The sequence below is a fragment of the Nerophis ophidion genome, linkage group LG04, assembly GCF_033978795.1.
Source record: "Nerophis ophidion isolate RoL-2023_Sa linkage group LG04, RoL_Noph_v1.0, whole genome shotgun sequence".
NCBI lineage: Eukaryota > Metazoa > Chordata > Actinopteri > Syngnathiformes > Syngnathidae > Nerophis > Nerophis ophidion.
The window spans coordinates 20,781,299-20,803,052 of NC_084614.1; the positions used below are offsets into that span (position 1 = coordinate 20,781,299).

The 21,754-nt window shown below is 38.4% G+C and overlaps 1 protein-coding gene across 1 annotated transcript in view; it reads right to left on the minus strand.

Annotated features, from left to right (window-relative positions):
• The window catches only part of LOC133551072 (probable histone deacetylase 1-B), a 28,894-nt gene that overhangs the window by 6,193 nt on the left and 947 nt on the right, over positions 1-21,754 (minus strand). Inside the window, exons 2-10 of the mRNA XM_061897387.1 lie at positions 16,507-16,619; positions 15,208-15,325; positions 15,066-15,140; positions 12,931-13,069; positions 11,671-11,812; positions 11,513-11,605; positions 8,082-8,190; positions 4,587-4,967; positions 4,364-4,519 (exon numbers count right to left, since the gene is read on the minus strand). Of these exons, the coding sequence (XP_061753371.1) occupies positions 4,364-4,519; positions 4,587-4,967; positions 8,082-8,190; positions 11,513-11,605; positions 11,671-11,812; positions 12,931-13,069; positions 15,066-15,140; positions 15,208-15,325; positions 16,507-16,619 (1,326 nt within the window). The remainder of the gene's footprint in view (positions 1-4,363; positions 4,520-4,586; positions 4,968-8,081; positions 8,191-11,512; positions 11,606-11,670; positions 11,813-12,930; positions 13,070-15,065; positions 15,141-15,207; positions 15,326-16,506; positions 16,620-21,754) is intronic.

The window sequence follows — 21,754 nt, forward strand, 5'->3', positions numbered from 1 at the left end:
TTTATTTTGTTAACGCCTTTTCTTAACAGGATGGCGTCGCCCGGACAGGCTTCGGCGTCGAGGGGCTCTTGGTAAAGATGGAACATTTGGCAAAAATACCGGACAATTCTGCAAATTTCATGGCTGGCTTACAGCGTGGTCACTCCGGGATCACTTACGACCGCCAGACAATTCTGAATGTGGATTGATCAGGCCGTTTTGGACTGAATGACGCGTGCTTGCTAGACCGGCTAGCTAGCATGGGAATACTTTGCCGGCTACATCCAGCGGCCTGTGAAGCAGCGGAGTATATGTGTTGTCTGTCTTTTTATGAATAATGCAGACGAGGAGTGTTGGCTGAGTTCTTAACGTTTGCTTTCAGAGCGTGCATATCACAACATACAAGATGCCGTCATGGCGACACAACCTATACCGGGCTACCGCGCATGCTCGTCACTCCTGTTGCATGCTGGGTAGGGTAGTTCTTTTTTTCCCTGGCTCATAACATCACAATATAGTACCATGTATATGCGTTCAGTTTATCAAAGCACCAAGCAAACAATCGGAAAATTCCCATCATATCAATTCCTAGATATGGTCACGCAGAATAAACACAACATTATTAATATTGCTACTATAGATAATTTGACCAAAAATTCCCTAAAACAGCCCACTACCTATAATATAGGTTTTTTAAACATAAGATCCCAGATAAAAAAAATGTTTCTCCTGTTACCTCAGAAATTGCGTGTTCAGATGTTATGATTGTGGCTCAGAGATTTGTATGTAGCTTATATTTATTTTCCATAACAAACAGGATAACTTAAATACTCCGGCAGTGGCAATAAGCTTAAATGTTTGTATTTACATTGTTTGAGTTGATTTTCATAAAATATGCTATTTAACTGCTACTGTTTAACAAGGACTGATTTAAATTGTGTTTGCACAACAAATGTTTCGGCGCTTTTGTTCATGTGGGAGAATATTCCAATAAAGGTGCACTACACACTACTTTTGAATTCATTATTGGGCTTTGCGTATACAATGCAGTTAATCGCGATTAATCGGAGAAATAGTGCGATTAACTTTGATTAAAATTTTTAATCGTTGCCCAGCCCTAATATACAGTATATACATGCATACATATATACATACATATATATTCACATATATATACATACAAATACAGGCATATATATACATACATACATCCATACATATATATACATACATATACACACATATATACATATATATACATACATATACACACATATATACATACATATACACACACATACATGTATACATACATATATATGCTTACATATACATACATACACATGCATATATATACATACATACACATGCATATATATACATACATATATATACATACATATATATAAACACATATATGTGTTTATATATATACATACATATGTATATACATACATATTTATATATGTATATACACACATACATAAATACATATATATACATACACATACATATATACATACACAAATACATACATATATATATACATACATATACATATATATATACACATATATATATACATACATATACACATATATACATATGCATACATATACACATATATACACATGCATATATATACATACATATACATATACATATATATATATATATATATATATATATATATATATATACACATACATATACACATATATACACATGCATATATATACACACATATATATATACATACATATGCATATATACATATACACATAAATATACATACATATATATATACACAAATATACATACAAATATATACATACACACAAATATACATACATGTATACATACATATATATACATACAAATATCCATACATACATATACACATACATATATACATACATACATATTTATATACATATATATATACACATGTCCATCCATCCATCCATCCATCATCCTCCGCTTATCCGAGGTCGGGTCGCGGGGGCAGCAGCCTAAGCAGGGAAGCCCAGACTTCCCTATTTCCAGCCACTTCGTCTAGCTCTTCCCGGGGGATCCCGAGGCGTTCCCAGGCCAGCCGGGAGACATAGTCTTTCCAACGTGTCCTGGGTCTTCCCCGTGGCCTCCTACCAGCTGGACGTGCCCTAAACACATCCCTAGGGAGGCGTTCGGGTGGCATCCTGACCAGATGCCCGAACCACTTCATCTGGCTCCTCTCGATGTGGAGGAGCAGCGGCTTTACGTTGAGCTCCTCCCGGATGGCAGAGCTTCTCACCCTATCTCTAAGGGAGAGCCCCGCCACCCGGCGGAGAAAACTCATTTCGGCCGCTTGTACCCGTGATCTTATCCTTTCGGTCATGACCCAAAGCTCATGACCATAGGTGAGGATGGGAACGTAGATCGACCGGTAAATTGAGAGCTTTGCCTTCCGGCTCAGCTCCTTCTTCACCACAACGGATCGATACAACGTCCGCATTACTGAAGACGCCGCACCGATCCGCCTGTCGATCTCACGATCCACTCTTCCCCCACTCGTGAACAAGACTCCTAGGTACTTGAACTCCTCCACTTGGGGCAGGGTCTCCTCCCCAACCCGGAGATGGCACTCCACCCTTTTCCGGGCGAGAACCATGGACTCGGACTTGGAGGTGCTGATTCTCATTCCGGTCGCTTCACAGTCGGCTGCGAACCGATCCAGTGAGAGCTGAAGATCCCGGCCAGATGAAGCCATCAGGACTACATCATCTGCAAAAAGCAGAGACCTAATCCCGTGGCCACCAAACCGGAACCCCTCAACGCCTTGGCTGCGCCTAGAAATTCTGTCCATAAAAGTTATGAACAGAATCGGTGACAAAGGACAGCCTTGGCGGAGTCCAACCCTCACTGGAAACGTGTCCGACTTACTGCCAGCAATGCGGACCAAGCTCTGACACTGATCATACAGGGAGCGGACTGCCACAATAAGACATTCCGATACCCCATAATCTCTGAGCACTCCCCACAGGACTTCCCGAGCGACACGGTCGAATGCCTTCTCCAAGTCCACAAAGCACATGTAGACTGGTTGGGCAAACTCCCATGCACCCTCAAGAACCCTGCCGAGAGTATAGAGCTGGTCCACAGTTCCACGACCAGGACGAAAACCACACTGTTCCTCCTGAATCCGAGGTTCGACTATCCGGCGAAGCCTCCTCTCCAGTACACCTGAATAAACCTTACCGGGAAGGCTGAGGAGTGTGTGTATATACATATATACACACATACATGTATATACAAATATATACGCATATATATATGTGTGTGTATATATGTATATATATATGTATTTATATATATATACATGTGTGTATATATTTATATATATATATATATACATATATACACATGTATATATATAAATACATATATACACACGTGTATATACATATATATATATAAATATATACACACATGTATATATATATAAATACATATATATATACATATATACACACACATATATATATGCGTATATATTTGTATATACATGTATGTGTGTATATATGTATATACATGTATATATACTTATATATATGTATACATATACACATGTATATATATATTCACATATTTATACATATATATATATACACACACACATACATACATATATATAAATGTAAAAAAAATGTATATTATATATATATATGTTTATATCTATATATACATATTTATATATAAATATATATTTAGATTTGTATATATATATATTTATATACTTAAACATATAAACATGTTTATGTATTTTTAAAACATATGTTTAAATTATATATTTGTTTGTTTGTATATACAAACAATATTTGTTTACATAATCTGCAAAAAAAATATTTCAATTTAATTTAAAAAACTGGCAGCTCAGTCACCAGAATTTTACAGTAAAAGTAGTGGGTTTTCTACAGCTGTTTAGTGGTAAAATTCAAGCAACAGAACTACTAGGTTTATTTAATTGATGGTGATATATAAGATTGTGGCTGTAAGCTACAATATGTGTCGCAATGTAGAGTTTAGGCCATATTGCCCTATGTGCTCTGTAAAATCAATGGGCCCAGGAATGATGTTGCATACAACGAGCAGAATACTGTAAATATTGCATGATCATGAATCCGCATGTTACATTACATACTGTACATACTTAGGTTTTTAGAATGGTTTATATACGGAATATATCGTGTCTACATTAACTACATTGTTAGCCGCCTCTTACTAGCAATATTTTGCTATTTAGAAAACAGAGAAAAGGGAAATACATGTCTTGCTTAAGAATTGTGGATAAGCAAAAAGTAAAAAAAAAAAAGTGGTTTTCCTTTGAAAATAAATGTCATATTACCTTTTTTTTCCTCCCCTTCCTGCTCCTCATCCTTTTTCACTCGTTTGGCCTTCTTGTGATTGGCTGAATTCCGGCGGCTACCACCCTGGCCCTCGGCCTCGTCCTCTGAGTCGGAGAACTCCTCGTCACAGGCTATCCTCTTGTCATGAGCACGGACTGAAGTGCAGAGCACACCTTATTTACTGGTCACAACATTAGGTACACCTAAGCTTGTGGTCCTTACTGGAAACACGTTTGTCGGGGTCCTCTTCTTCCTCGTCCCCGCTGTCCGGGTGAGGAGCATCCTCCGGAATGGCCTGCATTTGTACACCGGGGGCATGCGGCAGCATGCGCAGGTTCTCAAAGAGACGCTGCTTGATCTTCTCCAGGTACTCGTTGGTGTTCTGGTTGCTCATGTTGGACGGGCTGATGTGGAGCTTGAAATCGGGCCCAAAGTACTCAAAGTAGTCGTTGTAGGGCAGCTCGTTGGGGATGGGACAGTCCAGCGCCACGGCGGTCTCATAGGTCCAGCAGCGGGCCACGTTGCGGATGGTGTAGCCACCGCCACCCAACATCAGCAGCGGGAGGTTGAAGCTTTTCATGTATTCCACACACTTAGCGTGACCTACAAGTATAAAAACTCATTAGATACCCATGTCCCCATACATTCCCATACCATGAGTGTTAGCCAATATCAATCCCATACCACACACCTATTATTTTGTAGTGTGGGATGTTAGAAAAGGTTTGATCAAGTAAAGTTACAATTGTAGATATGAATAACTAACCTTAGCCAGTGGTCACAATAATTAATTAAATCAAATGCATGACCTAGTAAGAGTGTGTGTGTGTGTGTGTGTGTGTGTGTATATATAGATATATATAGATGTATATACAGTGAAGAAAATAAGTATTTGAACACCCTGCTATTTTGCAAGTTCTCCCACTTAGAAATCATGGAAGGGTCTGAAATGTTCACGGTAGGTACATGTCCACTGTATGAGAGAACACCTAAAAAGAAAAATCCAAAATTCACAATCCATGATTTTTTAACAATTTATTTATGTGATACAGCTGAAAATAAGTATTTGAACACCAGCATCATTATTTGGTAGAGTAGCCTTTGTTTGCAAATACAGAGGTAAAACTATTCCTGTAGTTCTTCACAAGGTTTGCACAGACTGCAGGAGAGGTTTTCGCCCACTCCACACAGATCTTCTCTAGATCAGTCAGGTTTCTGGGCTGTCGCTGAGTAACACAGACTTTCAGCTCCATCCAAAGATTTTTAATTGGATTTAGGTCTGGAGACTGGCTAGGCCACTCCAGAACCTTGATATGGTTCTTACGAAGCCACTTCTTGGTTTTCCTGGCTGTGTGCTTCGGGTCATTGTCATGTTGGAAGATCCAGCCACGACTCATCTTCAACGATCTGACTGAGGGACTGATGGCTGCAGTCATCCTCTCCTAAATACAGTACAGTCCTGTCCCATGAGCAGAAAAACACCCCCAAAGCAGGATGCTTCACAGTAGGTATGGTGTTCTTGGGATGGTACGCATCATTCTTCTTCCTCCAAACACACAGTGGAATTATGACCAAAAAGGTAAATTTTGGTGTCATCTGTCCACAAAACTTTCTCCCATGACTCCTCTGGATCTTCCAAATGGTCACTGGCCTTAACATGTGCTGCTTTAAGCAGGGGAACCTTCCGTGTCATGCATGATTTCAAACCATGACGTCTTAAGTGTATTACCAGCAGTGACCATGGAAACAGTGGTCCCAGCTCTTTACAGGTCATTGACCAAGTCATTCCGTCTAGTCCTGGGCTGATTCCTCACCTTTCTTAGCATCATTGAGACCCCAGGAGGTGATATCTTGCATGGGGCTCCATTCCCATTGAGATTGACCGTCATGTTTAGCTTCTTCCATTTTCTAATGATTGCTCCAACAGTGGACCTTTTTTCACCAAGCTGCTTGGCAATTTCTCCAGAGCCCTTTCCATCCTTGTGGAGTTGTACAATTTTGTCTCTGGTGTCTTTGGACAGCTCTTTGCTCTTAGCCATGCTGAATGTTTGGGTTTTACTGATTGTATGGGGTGGACAGGTGCATCTGATTCAAGATAATACAGTGGAGTGGAGGAGGACTTTTAAAGGTGGACTAACAGGTCTTTGAGGGTCAGAATTATAGCTGATAGACAGGTGTTAAAATACTTATTTTCAGCTGTAGCACACAAATAAATAGTTAAAAAATCATAGATTGTGATTTCTGGATTTTTCTTTTTAGGTTATCTCTCATACAGTGGTCATGCACCTACCGTGAACCCTCCATGATTTCTAAGTGGGAGAACTTTCAAAATAGCAGGGTGTTCAAATACTTATTTTCTTGACTGTATATACATGCATATACAGGGTTTCCCCACACATTAATTTATTTGTGGCGGCCCGCCACGAAAGAATTACGGCCGCCACAAAAAAAAAATTATTTTGGCTTTTGGGACACAGTCTGTGAATGGAGTTTGTAGTTACATATTCTATAAATATGTAAATATTATATAAATATGTATATAAATATGTACATAAAGTGTTGTAATTATATTCCAACTCTGCGTTCTTCTTGGTCATCGCCGCTCCCGCCGCTATTGAAGCATCCTAGGCATCCATAACACCTAAGCAATTCCACAGACTGATTTCCTGCATGCCAAGCCACATTGATACAGTAATCCATGCAAAAGGATTCCCAACCAGGTACGGAGTGCATTCATTGACATTTTTAAATGTTTGATTTTGTTTTACTGTTATACATCTTTTTTTACGTGGTCTGAGGAACTATTCAAATTTTTTGAGATAGGATTTTTGAGTTTTCTTAAGTTGTATGCCAGAATCAGCAATTTTAAAATAATAAAAGGCTTGCCATATTTCAGTTGATGTATAATGAATCCAGAATGTATGACACTTTTCATGTTTTTAGTTGCATTACATGACTTTATCACAATATTCTAATTTTCTGAGACAGTCCTGTATATATACAAACATATATGTCCATATATATACATGCATATATATACACATGCATATATATATCCATATATACATACATTATATTCACACACATAATTGTTTGTTATAATTGATTAGAACATTTGAGCATTATGTTTGTGTTCAATTACACTAAGTGTGTTTTTCCTAAGCATTCCTGCCACTTCATTATAAACACTATAAAACATTTCTAATAAAAATAAATTACTAAAAAATAATATAACTAAAAATTATACATTTCCAAAAAAATAATTGTTGCAAAATATAGGTGGTCCTTGGTTTACCCAACATCATGTTAGCTTTTGTGGGTACGACACCACCATAGATTCATAAAAAGCAGGTCGGTTCATAAACCCAAGGCTTGCTAAAGAAATAGTTCCGTGCGCACGGCGGAAGAAAACATGGTTGCACGTAACTACAATGTCTCTCACACCTTAGCAACACCACTTCCTGTGTGCAAACCAACTGCAGACAAAAGTAATAACTTGCTTCTTTTTTAATAACTTACATTCAATAATTGCATTTATTACTGTATTTGTATGTCCTTGTGTATGTCTTCTGACTTTAGTGTGACTTTCTTTAATTGTATTGACTTATTATAAGAGACATAAGAACATACAGTTGTGGTTAGCAATTTAAGTAATATTAAGTTAAATGAAAATAATTTATTTCATTGACGTGATTGTTGTTTCTGCATGGCAGTTACCTTTAATGGTGAGGTTGAAGCAGCCCAGTCTGTCTCCTGATAGCGAGTCAGCTCCACACTGCAACACCACAGCACTTGGCTGATACATCTCCATCACTTTAGCCATAACCTAGCAAACACAATTCATAAATCACCTCAAACACACAAGTATGACATCATTTTAAACAACAAAGCCTGTTCTCCACAAAGGATCAGCATGCCTGTGCAGAGGCGTCCATCACATTTCTAGTGATTGATCATTCTACTCCTGTTCATTATGTACGTCAAAGTACTGTTCAGTGATCGATCGTGTCACCGGTATAGCTCGGTTGGTAGAGCGGCTGTGCCAGCAACTTGTAGGTTGCAGGTTCGATCCACGCTTCCGCCATCCTAGTTACTGCCGTTGTGTCCTTGGGCAATACAATTTACCCACCTGCCCCCAGTGGCACCCACACTGGTTTAAATGTAAAAATTAAATATTGGGTTTCACTATGTAAAGCACTTTGAGTCACTTTGAGAAAAGCGCTATATAAATATAATTTACTTCACTTCACATTTGTGACTTGGATTATTTGCAGGCTTTCTATTTTCGGCTTGTAATAACTGTCTTTTCAGTACCTCTCATGAAGAACAACAATGACCTAATAAAGTTTTTTCAAAGCAATGAAAAGTCTATTAGTTTTAATATTGGAAAAACTTTTATTGAAAAAAAAAAGGTGTGATTTCTTACTAATTAAAGCACACAGTGTGTGTTCATGTGCACACCTGTGTGCAATCTTAATTCTAGGCAAGGAAATATTGATTCACATTTTCTCCGGTATGTTGGGCGTTATGAAAATAAATCAAATCACAATACATATTTTTTCATATCAATCATTATTGATACATATCACCATAAAAGTAAAAACACTTTTTGTCATGTTTAAAATGTTACATTGCTAAAAGGCTCCCTGTACAGTATCTTACTATATAGTATTTACATACACTGCCAATATTATACAAACTCACAGTTCTTTATTATTAAAGCGTTTGTTATAGTGTGTGGAGCATCAATTAAAGCTCCTGTACACGTACTGTTCCAGAACAACAACAATGTGCAGAGTACCATGTGCAACACTATCATGTTTTAAACCCTATTTAACATCAAAATATGCTGGCTAATTTATTTACCTACAAGTGTTTGCTTTATTTCGGCCAGCAGCACGTGCGTCGTGTTCGTTTTTGTCGCCTTGTCGAGTGATTAAAACAATATTCTGTAAGCGTGTACAACACATGTACACACATGTAAGTGTGCTCTGATTTGAAATACGATATACAGATCATTGTACATGTAATGAATCGCTATTATTGATGCAGAGATGATATACGTTAGGCAAAATATATCTGGGAGCAATGCCATTTTTTCATAGAGAAAAAAAACCCCCAAAAAAAACATTCATACTTACTAGAACAGTATCAGACTATTTTCGTGAAAAAGTATGTGATTGATTTTGCTGATTAATGCCTTCAATACCGATCCTTTCTGGTTGACACAATTTTTAGTACCCCAGCTGACAAGCTAGCCGCTAATTAACTTTCTCTTAATACGGTGTGGAGCCACTCAACCAAGCTAATAATAATCACCTGCAGTGGGGCAAATAAACTGCATTTCTTAGTATCTTCCGTAGAGCAGTCAACGTTAATGCTTTAAGGCATGTGATTGATTAAAAAATATATATATTTACGGTCAGTACCAGACGTGTAGTAGGAGGGTGAATTCCATGACCTATTGACACTAGTTGTATCATTGCATAATTAATGGACACCAGAGTGATTAGCTCAGTATTTTCACTGTCTCAAAATATTTTTTGTTTTTGTGATTTACAAATCCAGAGCATAATTCCCTGGACACAGGTCGACTTTGTGGTAAATGATGTAAAATAGTAGCAGATATGTTTTATTTAGTTATAGTGTACTATTGACTTTGTTTTAATCAAACAATTGTATATATCCATCCATCCATCCATCTTCTGCCGTTTGCCCCTTTCGGGGTGGCAGGGGTGCTGGAGTCTATCCCAGCTGCACTCAGGCAGGGGGGGGGGTGTCTGTCTAATGAAATAGAATAAGTACAAAATTTAAACATTGTGTTGATATTGACAAACTGTCAATATCACTCACCATTAAAAAAAACGACGTGTGATCCCACTCGATGATTGGAATCGGCATCATAAAACCCTGATCGCAACATCCCTGAAACTTATTGCAACCATAAACTCACTTCTGACATGTTTAAGATTATTAAGATCATTTTAAACATTTTGTTGGATAGAATACATGGTATGTCCTTTGATCAGCATGGAGCTGAGTGTTGAAGTTGCTACAGGCATCTTTAACAGGCTAGTTTCACGTCTTTTAACATGTAGACTAATTAACACTATCGAAATTGTCTCTTATTACTATTGAAAAAAAGTTACTTATTGACATATTGATAGCCCTACTACTACTGTATTTTTCTGACCATAGGGCACACCAGAATATAAGGTGCACTGCCGATGCGCAGATTTTTTTACGTCTATATTCATACAAAAGGCGCACTGGATTATAAGGTGCATTAAAGGGGTCATATTATGATTTTTTTCCTACATTTAAAACACTTCCTTGTGGTATACATAACATATGGGTGGTTCTTCTGTCAAAATGTTGCTTTCTGACCGTCTCTTCAGGATGAGCCGTTTTGTGGACAGTCTACTTCGATAGCGTCTTTTATCCGTCGTCTTTGTTGTAGCAGTAGTTCTTAGCGCTTCCATAGCGAGTCTACTGACAGGTGTAAGTAGGAACAATAAATGGCCAACAACAAGAGAATAGAGGGGTAAAAAATAAGCTTATTGACTACGGTGCGGACTACAACGGCAGACGCGCACACATTTGTGACTTATGCCATCCCAAATACACAGCAGGTACCAATAAGTGAGAAAAGTTGGTTTTGCAATATACGACGAAAAAAAACCGCAAAAGCTAATGAATCCCATTAGGTGCCATTTTGGGGTCCTTACAACATAATATCTGAATGTTGAAACACAGCATGTGGCTACTGTAGCCGTAATGCGCAGACAAGCGGTGCGGCTTTGTAGCCTACCAAAGTCATACTATAACACTTTGACAGATTTTTGAGCGCTGTGTATAATGTTCTATATTTTCAATGAAACATCATAGTTTTGACTTGCTTGCTAACCTGTACCTGTCAGCGTCATTTCTTAAACAGGAAGCGTCAACCTGCAGTCCACGCGTATCTCTTTTGTGGCTGCCATCTACCAGTCACATTCATAATTACACATTGTACCAGATAAAATTGCTTCGAGGTCGGTAAGCACAACCAAAATTAATCCAAACATTAGGCGCACCGGGTTATAAGGCGCACTGTCAATTTTTAAGTGAACCTTAGAGTTTGAAAAATACAGAACAAAAGCACTTACAGGTTTAAAGATGGCTTCGTAAGACTCATCATCGATGCCGTCTCTGAGAGGGTAGTTCACAGCATAGTACTTCCCTTTCCCGGCGCCGATGTCCTGCACACAACAAACACGTGTTAATAATCCTGTGTGTGTGTGTGAACGATTAAAAGCAAACTTACTCTCAGATCTCCAGTGCCTGGGAAGTACTCGCCGTACTTGTGGAAGGAAACGGTCATGACTCTGTCTGTGGTATAGAAGGCCTCCTCCACGCCGTCACCATGATGAATGTCAATGTCAATGTACAACACTCGCTGGTGGTACCTGCATTCACAAACACACCAAGTAAGCATTTGGAATTTAGTTCATCACATTTATGCACATTTTCAAACCCAAAGATGTACAGTGGTGCCTCGATTTACGAACTTAATTGGTTCTTGAACGGGATTAATAAATCAAAAGTTTGTATAGTAAAGCAAATTTCTCCATTAGTAACAATGCAAATATAAATAATCGCTTCCATCCTTAATAGAAGTCCATATTTTAGTTAGGGTTTGTATACTTTGAACACAATATAAAGTCCTGTAAAAGTACTGTTTATCAAACATAAGGAGGTGATGAATTAACATTCTCTTTATTAACAAGCCAAAGCCGTAACAACAATCTGAACTGTTCTGTATGCGCTGCTCTGTCAATACACTGAAGTCCCCTTGGTGCCCTCACTAATGATCAAAAATCACAAAACTCGTTAAATTTAACAACCATATTGTTATAATAATAAACTATTAAAAAAGCAAAAACCACCCACATTATCAGCAGCAAAGGTGCAGCTCACGAGAAAGGAACAGGAGGGGCCGGGGGGTAGTGTGTGTATGCTCTTTGAATAGGTGCCACTGAACAAGAGGTTGCATAGGTCCACTTTGGCATATTTCCCAGAAAAGTCTGGTCTCGTCATAATTAAAACTTGCTGTGGCACGAAGCCTGCTTTGTCGATTCTTCCTTACTAGCAAACGCCATTAATGTACACTACACAAATGATCTTTTTTTATTTTACTTAAGAGTGATTCCCTTTCTTTCCACGTTAGTCTGTTGTCTTTGTGGGATACATAATTAGTTTGCAAAATTTGTCAAAAGGCAAAAAAACACAGAAAAGGCACACGCTGAAGCATTGAGTAGTGACTGGTAGTGTACTCTCCTGCGCATCAAGTGACAGAGGACTTTGCCTTTCCAAAACGGCTGCAGGCAGGACACAAAATGGATGCAGACTGGACACAGAGACATGGTTCGCACACAGAGACATGTTTGGCGTGATGTCAAAGTTTTGTAAACCAAAAAGTTTACCAATAGAAGGGTTCATAAATGGAGATTTCAGTTTACAAACGTATTGGACTAAAGCGAACACTGTGAGCGACTTAAGTGACATGAAAAGCAACTTGGCTTACTTGAGCAATTCCAGGATGGCGAGGACGATGTCGTTGACGTAGCAGAAACCAGACGCTTCCGATTTTTTGGCGTGATGGAGTCCTCCCGCCCAGTTGACGGCGATGTCAGTCTGCTGTTTGTTTAGCTTCACCGCACCAGCTACGAGGACAAATATATACATAATATATATATCCATCTATCCATGTTCTACCGCTTGTCCCTCTCGGGGTCGCGGGGCTAGATGCAGCCCATATTATACATATAAATGTATCAATATTAAAAGGGCAGTCAAAAAATATTTTGTCCCGATTAATCGCAGTTTGTTCATAGTTAAGTCAAAATGATTTGCGATATTGCAGATATTATAAATTTTAGTCATAAATAAGTGTACCCGAGACTGATAATTTTCAAACTGATATTACCATGACTGGACAATTAGTTTGCGTTAATAAAAATGTTTTCAAATATTATTCATTTTTCAACAGCTCAACACAAAAAGGACAAACACGCTTTTAAAGGGAATAAAAAAAAAAAAACACCTGCAATGCGTCAGCGTCTTGCCAAATTTTGTAGCAATACAGAATTTGTATTCCTGCTGTAGGAGCATTCAGAGGAGCAACACCATGCGTAAATGTCGGTTTCACGCATTAACACAAAATGTGGATCGTTACGACCTTGCTGTGTTTGGTAACGTAAAATGTGATATTAACTCCTTAATAAATACTTCTGATATTCTGCACATTACATGTTGTACAAGTCGATAGTCTTCTTTATGTATTTAAACAGCAATGTTTTAACCTTCTCTATTTATTCGTGAAATATTCAGCGTGCTAAATATTACGTACTTGTAGACTTTTATTCAGAACAGGTCATAAAATAATACTTTATTTCAATCTGCCAGAAAACATTCACTTATGTAGAAATGTTACAGATCATAGAACATTAAAAAACATCTTAGACAAAGCATGATCGTATTGTATTGTAAGACAATTTTTCATTGTTTTGGTGGTTGCACAGGATGTGAAATGTAGAGCTATTATTGTGAAGCCGGAATTGAGAAGAGACTTGACATGTTTTAAAGAAAGTCTCTGATAAAAGTGACTCTAGATCAGTGGTTCTCAAATGGGGGTACGCGTACCCCTGAGGGTACTTGAAAGTATGCCAAGGGGTACGTGAGATTTTTTTTTTTTAATATTCTAAAAATAGCAACAATTCAAAAATCCTTTATAAATATATTTATTAAATAATACTTCAACAAAATATGAATGTAAGTTCATAAACTGTAAAAAGACAGCTAGATTTAGATTTTTTGTGGACATGTTCCATGAATATTGATGTTAAAGATGTATTTTTATGTAAAAAAAAAAAAGGTTTAGAATTAAGCTCATGAATCCAGATGGATCTCTATTACAATCCCCAAAGAGGGCACTTTAAGTTGATGATTACTTCTATGTGTAGAAATATTTATTTATAATTCAATCACTTGTTTATTTTTCAACAAGTTTAGTTATTTTTATATCTTTTTTTCCAAATAGTTCAAGAAAGACCACCACAAATGAGCAATATTTTGCACTGTTATACAATTTTATGAATCACAAACTGATGACATACTGCTGTATTTTATTTCTTTATCTCTTTTTTTTCAACCAAAAATGATTTGCTCTGATTAGGGGGTACTTGAATTAAAACAATTTTCACAAGGGGTACATCACTGAAAAAGGTTGAGAACCACTGCTCTAGACTTCCTCTCTACCATCTTGTTTTTCCACCTTACTAAAGCAGTTTTTGAGGAACAATCTATATTTTATATTGTTAATGCACTCAACTGTAATGTATTGTAAACACAGACGTGAAGCTCCTGTCTGTAAGCAGCAAAGCACGCCAGCAGGCGTTCGCCCCAATGTCGTCGTCTCACGGCGATTGAAAATAAAATTACCTTATTGAGCTTGTGGCTTAACAGTAACCGGACGCCATTACATTTCCTCATGCTACGGAACGGACCGAGGGTCAAAAAGGTGTCAGGACGCAAGCGCATTAATAGCACGTTGAAACAATTTGTGCCGTTAAAGGGACTTATAGTTAACGCGTTAACTTTGACAGCCCATTATCCATATAAATATATAAAATCAAGTAATGTTATTGGACGTAAACACACCCACGGAGCCGCCTGCAGAGAGCTGGCAGAACTCAAACAGGCCATCAAACACCGGACAATCCTCCCCGACATTGACTGCAAGGAAAAAAAAGAAGTTACCAGCCTTTGTGTTTATTTGTGAATAATATAGTGAATAACGCACATCTCTGCATCTGTTTGCTGTGTTCCGACATGTTGTCCGGTCGGATGGATCGGAGAAACTTGATGTAATCGTCACTGTGGTATTTGGTCATCTCCTCGCCACTGGCTTTGTGTGGCCTCTGGAAACACACATTCGTAACTTTAAAGGCCATCTGAAACCCACTACTACCGACCACGCAGTTTGATAGTTTATATATCAATGATGAAATCTTAACATTGCAACACATGACAATAAGGCCTTTTTAGTTTACTAAATTGCAATTTTAATTTTCCTGCGAAGTATCCTGTTGAAAACGTCGCGGAACGATGATGTGTACGCGTGACGTCACCGGTGGTAGCGGACAAGTTCTCCCAGCACCGATCACAGCTAAAAGTAGTCTGTTTTTATCGCATAATTCCACAGTATTCTGGACATCTGTGTTGCTGAATCTTTTGCAATTTGTTCAATTTATAATAGAGACTACAAATAAAGATGTTGATGGAAAGCGGTGTATTGCAGCCAGCTGCCTTTAGCAACACAAACACAGCCGGTGTTTCTTTGTTTGTTGTGAAGCTTTAATATGGAACAGAGCGGTCAAGCAAACATGTTTCTCGACCACATGTCAACCGGCAGGTTTCGGTGAGAAAATTGTGGTAATAAGTCGGCTCTTACCATAAACATCAGCGGAGCTTGTGTCGTTCCTCCTGCAGCTGTCAAAGAGGCAGCTGCGACTTCCTTGGCTCCTCCATGGCTTCCTTCAGAGACACTGGCGGTCACCACACCCCTCTGACTTTCAGGTATGACTATATAATCTCACTAAAACACTAGTAACACAATAAGAACATAAGGGATTTTCCAGATTTATCCTAGTAAATGTGTCTAATAACATCTGAATCGCTCTTACTGCCCTCGTCTTTTTTTTCTTTTTTTTTTTCCTAGTCCTTCACTTTAACTACCCTCATCCACGAATCTTTAATCCTTGCTCAAATTAATGGGGAAATTATCGCTTTCCCTGTCCGAATCGGTCTAGCTGCTGGTGGCCATGATTGTAAACAATGTGAGGATGTGATGAGCTCCACAACCCATGACGTCACGTGCACATCGTCTGCTACTTCCGGTACAGGCAAGGCTTTTTTTATTAGCGACCAAAAGTTGCGAACTTTATCGTCGATGTTCTCTACTAAATCTTTTCAGCAAAAATAAGGCAATATCGCGAAATTATCAAGTATGACACATAGAATGGACCTGCTATCCCCATTAAAATAAGAACATTTCATTTCAGTAGGCCTTTAAAGTGTAGAAAGAAGATGGATTACTCACGTAGATCTCCATCTTCCTGTAGAGGCCATAGTTGAGGAGGAGGTTGTGCGTCATGCGGATCCTGTGAGGCTTCATTGGATGGCCCTGGCCATAGTAGTAGTTACCCACATCACCTATAAGAAAACAATATGCGTAGGATACATGGAGTGGTGAGGGTCATGTTTCCTCATCAATTTAGTCATACTCATAAGCACACTTATCATTCATATGTAGTCACTTCCGTTGTGTCTTTGGGCAAGACACTTCACCCTTGCTCCTGATGGGTCCTGGTAGGCGCCTTGCATGGCAGCTCCCGCCGTCAGTGTGTGAATGTGTGTGTGAATGTGTGTGTGAATGGGCGAATGTGCAAATACTGTCAAAACACTTTGGGCTCCTTAAAATGGGGTACAAAAGTACAACCCATTTACCATTTACCAACGTGTGTGCACTTTAGGGCTGGGCGATATATCGATATAAACGATATATCGCGGGTTTGTCTCTGTGCGATATAGAAAATTACTATATCATAATATTGGAGTATACGTTCTCACGCAGTTGCTTTTAGCTGCGGGCGTACACTTCAGGCTCTTCTCACTCTTTCCTGTGTCTAGTTTTCCACAGACAAGCAGGCGCACATTCTTACATACGTCACATACGTGTCCGCCCTCGTAGAGCAGAGAGGTAGCATACTGGGCTACGTTAGCTGCTAACGTAGCCTCACAAGAGCAAGAAGGTGCGGATCTGGTAACAAATAAAGGAAGCCTTAATTCCCAATAAAAACAGCAGGGTTTCCATCGTCTGGTAGTGGGAATATGTCGAACAGACAACCGTAATTTGTCAAGTGTGGGGGGTAAAAAGCGTTGCTATAAAAAGTAGCATTTTTGCTGATATGTAGCATCATTTGAAAAGTCACTCGCTAGAGAATGTAAAGAATTTCATGACCTTAGTAACATACCACATAGTGAAGGACGAATACTATTTGATTTCCTATTAGGCAGCTAATTTTATATGACATTTAAAATATCGCTGACAATCTTGCACTTTGTTTTGGAAATGACTTGAATGTTTGTGCCATTGCTTAATAACTATAATAAATACACTTTTGGTCAATTGACTTAGTTGTGATTTCCCTCTCTGCATGAAAGTTTATTGATTGATTGATTGATTGATACTGTTATTAGTAGATTGCACAGTTCAGTACATATTCCGTACAATTGACCACTAAATGATAACACCCGAATAAGTCTTTCAACTTGTTTAAGTCGGGGTCCACGTTAATCAATTCATGGTACAAATATACACTATCAGCATAATACAGTCATCACACAGGTTAAACCTCATAGTATATACATTGAATTAATCACATTATTTACAATCCAAGGGGTGGGATGAGGAGCTTTGGTTGATATCAGTGCTTCAGTCATCAACAGAGAAATGGACATTGAAACAGTGTAGGTCTTACTTAGTAGGATATGTACAGCGAGCAGAACACATAGTGAGTTCAGATAGCATAAGAACAAGTAAATACATTAGAAGTACATTAAATTATTTACATTAGGTTATTTATAATCCGGGGACATGGGATGTGAATGGAGGAGGGTATTAGTAAAGGGTTGAAGTTGCCTGGAGGTGTTGCTTTAAAGCGGTTTTGAAGGAATATAGCGATGCACTTACTTTTACACCTGTTGGGAGTGCATTCCACATTGATGTGGCATAGAAGGAAAAAAGTATTATATATGAATGCAGTATGAAGAAGAATATTTTAATGTAGACCAGCGGTGTGAAACTCATTTTAGATCGGGGGCCACATGGAAAAAAATCTTCTCCCAAGTGGGCCGGACTGGTAAAATCACGGCACGATAACTTAAAAATAAAGACAACTTCAGATTGTTTTTTTTTTGTTTAAAAATAGAACAAAGACATTCTGAAAATGTACAAACAATAATGTTGTTGAGTTTTTTTACACTTACATGTTGCGGTTAGTAGTATTGATTGATTGATTGAAACTTTTATTAGTAGATTGCACAGTACAGTACATATTCCATACAACTGACCACTAAATGGTAACACCCGAATAATTTTTTCGACTTGTTTAATCAAGTCATGGTTTTCTATCTTTAGTTGTCGTTATTTATACTTTCTGAATAAATTGTGTGATAATTTTCATCAGTTAACTCATTGGAGTTCATTTTAAATCTATCAAGACAAAAAAATTATATCAAAACCAAATAAAAGGATGTTGTATATGTAGTTTGCTCATTTTCCTCGACTGGTGCACTAATAAAGGTTTTTTTTTATTACATATGTAGTATCATCTACAAAGATACAAAGAATTACTATTGTGACATCTAGTGGACACATTTAGAAAAGCAGTTTTTTATTTTGAAGGCCTACTGAAACCCACTATTACCCACCACGCAGTCTGATAGTTTATATATCAATGATGAAATATTAACATTGCTACACATGCCAATACGGCTTTTTTAGTTTACAAAATTAAAATGTTAAATTTCCCAGGAGTTTCGTCTTGGAAACGTTGTGTAATGATGACGTGTACGCAAGACGTCACGCGTTTTTAGGAAGTATGAGCGCTACGCACACACACAGCTAAAAGTCGTCTGCTTTAACGGCATAATTACACAGTATTTTGGAGATCTGTGTTGCTGAATCTTTTGCAATTTGTTAAATTAATATTGGAGAAGTCACAGTAGAAAGATGGAGTTGGGAAGCTTTAGCCTTTAGCCACACAAACACACGGTGATTCCTTGTTTAAAATTCCCGGAGGTGAAACTTTACTATGGATCAGAGCGCGGTCAAGCGAACATGGATCCAGACCAAATGTCAACCAGAAGGTTTCGGTGAGAAAATTGTGGTTAAAAAGTCGCTTCTTACCGGAGAAAAGCTGAGCTTGGGCCGTCCATGAAGCTGCCCTCGACTTCCCTGAGACATTGGCGTCAACACACCCGTGGAGACACCCTTCCGACTATCAGGTACTATTAAACTCACTAAAACACTAGCAACACAATAGAAAGATAAGGGATTTCTCAGAATTAACCTAGTAAATGTGTTTAAAAACATCGGAATCAGTCCCAATGCAATCGCGTTTTTTTTTTTTTCTTCTTTTCTAGTTCGTCGCTATCAATATCCTCAAACACAAATCTTTCATCCTCGCTCAAATTAATGGGGAAATTGTTGTTTTCTCGGTCAGAATAGCACTTTTTGTTGGACGCTCCCATTAAAATCAATGTGAATATGAAAGGAGCCCCCACACTTGCGACGTCATCGTCTGCGACTTCCAGTAGAGGCAGGGCTGTTCTCTTAACACCGACAGTTGCAAACTTTATCGTGGATGTTCTCTACTAAATCCTTTCAGCAACAATATGGCAATATCGCAAAATGATCAAGTATGACACATAGAATGGACCTGCTATCCCCGTTTAAATAAGAAAATCTCTTTTCAGTAGGCCTTTAATTCATTGGAGTTTATTTCCAATCTATCAAGATAAAAAAAATATATCAAAACCAAATAAAAGGATGTTATTTATGTAGTTTGCTCATTTTCCTCAAATGGTGCACTAACATCAAGGGGTTTATTTTTTTTTACATATGTAGCATCATCTACAAAGATACAAAGAATTGCTATTGTGACATCTAGTGGACACATTTAGAAAAGCAGTTTCTCTAATTTAAAGGCCTACTCAAACCCACTACTACCCACCACGCAGTCTGATAGTTTATATATCAATGATGAAATATTAACATTGCAACACATGCCAATACGGCTTTTTTAGTTTACTAAATTACAATTTTAAATTTCCCGGGAGTTTCGTTTCAAAACATCGTGTAATGATGACGTGAACGCAAGACGTCACGCGTTTTTAGGAAGTATGAGCGCTACGCACACACACACAGCTGAAAGTCGTCTGCTTTTTATTACACAGTATTTTGGACATCTGTGTTGCTGAATCTTTTGCAATTTGTTAAATTAATATTGGAGAAGTCAAAGTAGAATGATGGAGTTGGGAAGCTTTAGCCTCCAGCCACACAAACACGCGGTGATTCCTTGTTTAAAATTCCCGGAGGTGAAACTTTACTATGGAACAGAGCGCGGTCAAGCGAACATGAATCCAGACCAAATGTCAACCAGCAGGATTCGGTGAGAAAATTGTGGTTAAAAAGTCGTTTCTTACCGGAGAAAAGCTGAGCTTGGGCCGTCCATGAAGCTGCCGTCGACTTCCCTGAGACATTGGCGTCAAGACACCCGTGGATACACCCTTCCGACTATCAGGTACTATTTAACTCACTAAAACACTAGCAACACAATAGAAAGATAAGAGATTTCCCAGAATTCACCTAGTAAATGTGTTTAAAAACATCGGAATCTGTCCCAATGCAATCGCGTTTTTTTTTTAACTCTTTTTTTTTTTTTTCCTAGTCCGTCGCTATCAATATCCTCAAACACAAATCTTTCATCCTCGCTCAAATTAATGGGGAATTTGTCGTTTTCTCGGCCCAAATAGCACTTTTTGTTGGAGGCTCCCATTAAAATCAATGTGAATATGTGAGGAGCCCCCACACTTGTGACGTCACCGTCTGCGACTTCCGGTAGAGGCAGGGCTTTTCTCTCAACAAAAAGTCGCTTCTTACCGGAGAAAAGCTGAGCTTGGGCCGTCCATGAAGCTGCCGTCGACTTCCCTGAGACATTGGCGTCAACACACCCGTGGATACACCTTTCCGACTATCAGGTACTATTTAACTCACTAAAACACTAGCAACACAATAGAAAGATAAGAGATTTCCCAGAATGAACCTAGTAAATGTGTTTAAAAACATCGGAATCTGTCCCAATGGAATCGCGTTTTTTTTTTAACCCTTTTTTTTTTTTTTCCTAGTCCGTCGCTATCAATATCCTCAAACACAAATCTTTCATCCTCGCTCAAATTAATGGGGAATTTGTCGTTTTCTCGGCCCAAATAGCACTTTTTGTTGGAGGCTCCCATTAAAATCAATAGGAATATGTGAGGAGCCCCCACACTTGTGACGTCACCGTCTGCAACTTCCGGTAGAGGCAGGGCTTTTCTCTTAACACCGACAGTTGCGAACTTTATCGTGGATGTTCAGCAAAAATATGGCAATATCGCGAAATGATCAAGTATGACACATAGAAGGGACCTGCTATCCCCGTTTAAATAAGAAAATCTGATTTCAGTAGGCCTTTAAAATGTCTCTGACAATCTTGCACTTTATGTTTTGGAAATGACTTTAATGT